Below are 6,902 nucleotides of genomic sequence, written 5' to 3'. Positions count from 1 at the left end.
AATAGAAAAATTTAGCGAGTTATAGGTGCTTGGACAAAAAGTTGTACAATCGTCCCCGGTCTCCCCTACATTTGTCTAAATGGTCCATCCAAAACTGGGTGCATTCACTTCTCAAGGTGCACAACGTTCAATCCTTTGATTGCCAGTACATGGACCTAAAGTGTCCCCTCAGTACCATTCTCATCCTCACTGGTGTGCAGGAACTTTTGCATGACTGAAAGGGTATTCTATTAAGTAAGCTGCGATAATATGAGGGTCATTGTTGGTTTGTATGCTTCTAGCTGTATCATCTTTCTCGAGAAGTCATTTTTGCAACCACTGATACATATGCCATGAGGCTTTAATTAGTCTCTAACAAAGTTGGTTCTTCTGTAGCTTTCTCTGGGTCCGGATGCTTAGTTTGATATCATGTGATTCCTCCAAAACCACTCAAATTTCACGATTTGTGAATCCACGTCTTAAGTAGTCTTTAATGATGGTATCCATTTGGATCTGCTAAGCTTTGTCTCATCCAACTGCTTCTGTTGCTTTGGCGCATGTGTGGAAACAACACTTAGGCCTATGCAACGTTTCTCATTATTAATTATTATTAAGTGAGTCTTAATTATGATATGCTAAGTTATAATTATAAGATGTTAAGTCATAAATATGAGATGCTGAACTATAATTATGAAATAGTAAGTCATAATTATGAGATGCTCGGTCATAATTATGAGATAGTAAGTCATTATTTTCAGTAGATTTCTATTTTAATGACTTTTTTCATTGTCAGAAATGGGCTTCCATAGAAATGGGCTTCCATGATAATATGCATGACCTTTCTATTCGATAATGATTTTTTAAACTGTCCTTGGTCACATGAGGAGCTTTCACCTTTAAGTGCGACTCAACCAAACAACACCTTGTAGTCAAGCTCTATTCGGAATCTGATTGGTCAAATGTGAGAAGTGTTCTTCTTGCGGACTCCTGATTGGCTCAAACCTCACGCCGCCGTCACACTATTGCGCGTCCCGTCAGCGTGTGTTACAAGGAGGTTTATCCAGTGGTTCACAGTGGAAAATGGCGAGTTGGTGTGTGCGAGCAGTGAGACAGAGCTACTCACTTGTAGCTTCACCTGCGTTAATAAGGTAACACACTTAAATCTCGACTTTGTTAACTGAAATGTGCCAGTTACAGCAATGCTAGGCTTGCTTTGGCAGGACGGTGAGCTTCTGTCTGATCTGTCTGATCAGCCCGGCTAGCTGCGTTAGCTCTCTTAACCGACCATGGTCCTTAATGTTGACCTTTACGTGAAAGATACAGACTGAAACTGACTAACCAGACGTGTGTGTCAGTGTGTTGGAGATGACCTAACACAACGTTAGCCTAACCAGCGTATTTAGTGTGTCTGTGTGTCATTGTTAGTATGTCGTCGTGGTTGAAGAAGGATGATGAAATAACGTGACATGTGCTAAATGATAAAGAGAGGGATGTTACCTCGGTCAGCATGATAATATAAGTCTTGTCTGTTATTACGAGTTTCTAAATCTGAGAATTGAACGTTTCATTTCTCGTTAGCGAACGTGTCCTAAAGCTTCTCATGTCTCTACACTAGGCCAGAGAAAAATTCTGACATAATAGTGAAGTACGTATAATGGTTCCAACTAAATGACACTTTTTAGGCTGTATAGTAAATATAAGTAGGTTATCATTGAATGACGTAATGTAGTTGCACAACATTCTGAGTCAGTACTGGCAGTCATACTGTCAGTTAGTTAAGCTGTCTGGTTCTATCAATCAGCAGTCTGGACAAGGAACCACAATATAATATATGCAGTACTAACAGATGGGTTCAAAGTCTTCCTCTGAAATCTATTTCACATCATTTTCACAATCAAAGCATTCCAGCAGGAAGCATCTGCATTAGCTATGTTTCTGCACTCATTTCCTCCTGTCAGTATATAATACTGTTTATATTCATACAGCTTAGTGACTGGATGACACTTAACTTTCAGTAAATAGATGACTGGATGATGTGTAACACTTGGAAATATTAGGGCTGTAACTAAGAATTATTTCCATGATTGAATAATCTACTAATTATGTCCATGGTGATGTTTTGTAAAGTCTCTCTGTCTCTCTGTGTGTCTCTCTGTCTGTCTCCCTCCCTCCCTGCCACAAGAGCATCTCCACGATTGCTATGCACAGCCACCCAGCAGAAGAATGGCCCCGCGTCAGAGGGTGCTGAGCGGCTGGAGCAGAGTGCAGCAGAGACCCAGAAGACCCAGCTGGAGGACCAGCTTAAGGACATGACGGTGAGTTGGTTTGCTGCAGACACACTCAGTGTAGGGCGTCATCAGACTGGTGTTATCTTATCTTTTACATGGATAATTACTGCATCTCCTTTGACTGCATCATTCTGAAATGAAGATAGTCTGAAGAATTCACCAAATTTTTTTATGTGACCCTTATAATTTGACCTGACAACCATTTTAAGATGGACTAACATTATAGACAGTGACATGTTCATTTCACTGAATTACAATCTTCCTATGAAACATTTCTAAAGCCATGTCACTAGAAGATCATAAATATTCAAATGTTTTTCTGTCATTTTGAGTGAAGAAGAACTTTGAGTGATGTTCTGCATGTGTACCGTTCTGCAATTTTTCACTATGATTAATTGAAAATTATTTGACAGATTAGTCTGCAATAAAATAAGTTATTTACAGCCCTAATTTTAAGACCGTTTGACCATTGTAAACGTAGTATTCCCCATTTGAGCTATTGTGTTTGTAATGTTTAAGCTTAACTAACAATAGCTCAATTTGAAGGTCTTATAAAATATGTTTTATCAAATAGTATTCATTTGTGAATGGAGGACATGTTTACAACATTGTGTTCCATTTTGATCAGTACCACTTGTCCAAAAAGACATGCTAATTAAGTACAGTTCATTCCTGAGTCTCATTACATGTTGGCTTACTTTTTCTACCGTGTTTTCAGGAAAAGTACAAGCGGGCGTTAGCGGACACAGAGAACCTCAGAACGAGGACACACAAGATGATAGAAGATGCTAAATTATACGGTAAAGATTCTCCATCTTGTTTTCAATATTTCAACAGGCTCCACCACTTAATGTTGCAATGGATGAATCCTGCAGAAAACGTCTTCATTCTGTAGTTGCATGTTCTAACCACGAGATGTCACTGGGAACAAGGGCGACTTTAGCCTTTTTGTTTAAATGGTGTGTCGTCATCAGAATCAGAATCAAAACCGTTTATTGCCATGGTATGTTGAACATACAAGGAATTTGACTTGACGGGTGGTGCATAACATACAACAATCAACACAGTGCAAAGTAGAAACGTATTCAAATTTACAGTAAAATTTGTGCAGGGCAACAATTAAAATTTTTAATCGCGATTAATCGCATGGATTTTTTGCGATTAATCGCATTGTTATGGCAAAGCTCAATAATGAATTCAAAAGTAGTGTATTGCGCACTTTTATTTTAAAAGTACTGCTATATGAACAAAAGGGCAATAACATTTGGTTTGTAAACATTTTAAACAAATAAGGTTATTTTTAACAGCAGTATTCCCTTTACACAGTATCAGTTCTATCTCTTCACTATCTATCTATCTCTTGCTCAGTGTGCTGACTGTATGTGAAACGTTCCACTGCTGTGCAACAGGAATAAAATGTTTCAGCACATTTCAGCAAAAATGTCTGTCTTCATGACAGTCAGAGCATGTGAATGCAGCTCTACTGTTCATCAATATAATGCTGTAAGTCCGAGATAATGATGTTACCCAGCGATCAAAGAATAAAGACACTTTACCCACAATTTAGGTGTATTTTCCCTTTAACTCACGAGATGCAGCATGTTTTATACTTAATGTGAATATAATTCATACTTTGTTGGCATCTTATTCTGAAAACCGGATGTTCGTCTGACGAAACCGGATGTTGTCTTACGTTAATCTTTCCGCTAACTTTCAAAGTCCTTCGCTCGCTCCAGATCCGTGCCGTTTAAATGCGTTTACCGTGAATTTCAGCATATAGGTGCACTAAAGTGTAAGTGTCTGCTGAGTTGACCAAGGAGATCTGAGTGTCTGCTGACTTTACCGCAGCGATGTCCAGTAGTCTCCATTCCTCCACCGCTGCCAGTGAGCAACGGACTTTCAAAATAAAAAAAAATGCGTTAACGCGCTATAAAATAATTGTCGCCGTTAATTAATGAATGCATTAACGCGATAATAACGCGTTAACTTGCCCAGTAAAATATAAAATAAAGTGCACAAACAAACAGATAACAGGACTATAAACAAGTGAGATGTAATGAGGTTGGTTTAGTTTACTTAAAACCTGTATTTGCACTGTTTACATACTATAATGAACTTGATTTAGATTTCCATGAAGAGCTTATTAGATATTTTTCTAATTTGAGTGTGCATACATTACTATTTTTTGTATACCTATATAACTCAGTTTTTTTTCTAGCTACCAGATACTGGAGGCACTCTAATTGTACTGTATTATGTATTATCTGAGTAATGTAATTTTAGGCTGCCTTCAAACATCTGGCTGGGGACAGCAGATGAAAACTAGCCTTTCTGGCTAACTCTGGCTCACTTACAGTTTGACTGTTGATTGGTGTGCATTGTCCCTGCAAAATAAACAAATAAATTATAAATATGAGATAGCAACTTGTCTGTCTGGTTTTTAAATCTCCATTTGAAAAGCTGTGATGTATCTCCCGCTTGCTAACAGGGAAGATTTTTTTCTTACGTGGTCTGGTATGGCCGCTGGTTAATGTTGTAAACTTGTTTTGTAACTGATATTATTTCATTGACTATGTTTTCTCAGTCAGTGCCACTGCTACGCTGCATTTTAGTAAAAATATAACGAAGTAAACGCTACGTACGTCACCAGGAGACCGGTTGTGAGATTTAAAGCATGTTGAATAATGTTCTACCTCCTTCCATCACCAGGGATCCAGGGCTTCTGTAAGGACCTGCTGGAGGTGGCCGATATCCTGGAGAAGGCCACAGACAGTGTGCCCAAGGAGGAGGTGACGACCCAGAACCCTCACCTGAAGAACCTGTACGACGGACTGGTGATGACGGAGGTCCAGATCCAGAAGGTCTTCACCAAGCATGGCCTGGTCAAGCTCAACCCCGAGGGCCAGAAGTTTGACCCCTACGAGCACGAGGCCCTCTTTCACGCCCCTGTGGAGGGCAAAGAGCCTGGCACCGTCGCCATGGTAACCAAAGTGGGCTACAAGCTTCACAGTCGCACCCTCAGGCCAGCATTAGTGGGCGTGGCCAAAGCCCCTTAGAAAGAGTGATGTAACTGTGCCAAAGTGGGATTTGCTTTGTTGCCTGAGTGTCTGATGACCTCAGGTACAACAGACTGGTTGAGGCTCAAAGAGATGGGAACCCAGCTGAGCTGGACTTTGTATCTGAACAATATCCACCAGCTTTTAACGGAAACATTTACACAGGACAGTCTTTACAGTAGAATTTCAGCTGGTCATGTGAGTAATTTCAGACTCAGTTTATGTCAGCCTCACCAGATCACACACGGAGGCTTTATGTCTCCTCCTACAACCATCAATCCTAAAGAAACACAGGTGAAACGAGCTATGATGTAACATCCATCCACAAACTGAGTAGTACTGATTCTGAACTGTAAGTATCATTCCAGACTTCTGTTTAAAGCCCTAGTAAACTTAAACTCGACTCCTCAATTTTCTTGTTTGTGAGTTTTAAATTCATTGTGTGACTAAAGCGAGGAGCAGGAGGCTACTTGAATATCTGAAGAAAGGTTGCGATGTTACTTTGTATTGAGTTCATGGTAGCCTTCCTTCTCTTGTTCATGTGATCACGCTCTGGTCAGCCAGCCTCAGTCAGTAATGTAACAGCTTTAACTTTAAACCATTAGAAGAATTATGTAATATTTGTCCAAGCTGTCACAGCATCAGAATAAACTGACTTTGGCATCTTGGTTTAGTGCTCTTCTTTTACACACATCCTGAAATTTAACAAAACGAAATTCTCACTCAACGGTTTTCAAACTGTAAGCCACGGAGTGAGAGACATGAGGCAAAGATGGTGCATGAGGGGAAGGCACAGGTGCATGCAGGTATTCAGGTTCTTTGTAGTTTGGCTCTCTCACCAACACGCTCAACCGTAGCAGCTGCAGCAGTGACTGAACAGCTCATGACCTCATTCAGATATTTAAACTACTTTACTTCTCTGATTCAGTCAAACCTGAACACAGCCATATTTTAGATACAGGGTGACTTGCACTTCTCAAGGATATTATCTCTGTGGTCCATCACAAATAGACGTACATGAAATCGTAAAGACTCCTTTTAGCTCCAGACCTGGCCTGAAAATGACGAAAATGACGATGTGTCGTAAAATATTCCAGCGATGGTTATGCGTACCTCCATACACTGCCAACTGGAACTACAAATGGCTAATTCAGCTGACTTTTAATAGTGCCAATTTGTCCAAATGTGAACAAATGCTGGCAACAAAAACACGTAACTTTGTAGCCCACCGTTAAAACGGCAGCAACAACAGTTAAGTCGACTTACTCAAAGCATTGCTCTTTTACAGAACTCTCAACAGCGCAATCGTGCCCCTCATCGGGGCCCCATAATATGCAGGCGCTGTCAAACAGCCTGGTCACTATGCCAGAGAGGGCAACGGGTTTATGAAGGTATATTTGTGTCTTTAACTTAAATCTTTGAAACTGTTGACTTTCACAAAATCCACTTTTGGCCTCTTCCAAGCCTGAAACATCTTTTACGTGTTGTCGGCGAACATTTTGCTGACACGTTTAGTGTCGGCCTTTCTGCGATTTGGCAAATACATTACCCAAAGTTAATGTCATTCACCTGCATGCGG

The 6,902-nt window shown here is 40.2% G+C and overlaps 1 protein-coding gene across 2 annotated transcripts; it reads left to right on the top strand.

Annotated features, from left to right (window-relative positions):
* The first annotated feature begins 1,011 nt into the window (after nucleotides 1–1,011).
* Nucleotides 1,012–5,991, top strand: grpel1 (GrpE-like 1, mitochondrial). Of its 2 annotated transcripts, XM_076087133.1 has the most exons (4): nucleotides 1,012–1,127; nucleotides 2,162–2,294; nucleotides 2,986–3,067; nucleotides 4,977–5,991. In XM_076087133.1, the coding sequence occupies exons 1-4, from the start codon at nucleotides 1,060–1,062 to the stop codon at nucleotides 5,321–5,323; spliced, it is 630 nt and encodes a 209-aa protein (XP_075943248.1). In that variant the 5' UTR covers nucleotides 1,012–1,059; the 3' UTR covers nucleotides 5,324–5,991. The 2 variants fall into 2 exon arrangements, with proteins under 2 accessions (XP_075943248.1, XP_075943247.1); XM_076087132.1 differs by lacking the exon at nucleotides 1,012–1,127 and having other exon boundaries at nucleotides 1,135–2,294.
* The last annotated feature ends 911 nt before the right edge of the window (nucleotides 5,992–6,902 follow it).

The sequence above is a fragment of the Anarhichas minor genome, unplaced genomic scaffold (assembly GCF_050575085.1).
Source record: "Anarhichas minor isolate MPS153535 unplaced genomic scaffold, ASM5057508v1 ptg000009l, whole genome shotgun sequence".
Lineage (NCBI taxonomy): Eukaryota > Metazoa > Chordata > Actinopteri > Perciformes > Anarhichadidae > Anarhichas > Anarhichas minor.
This window is presented reverse-complemented; position numbering and strand designations above follow the sequence as displayed.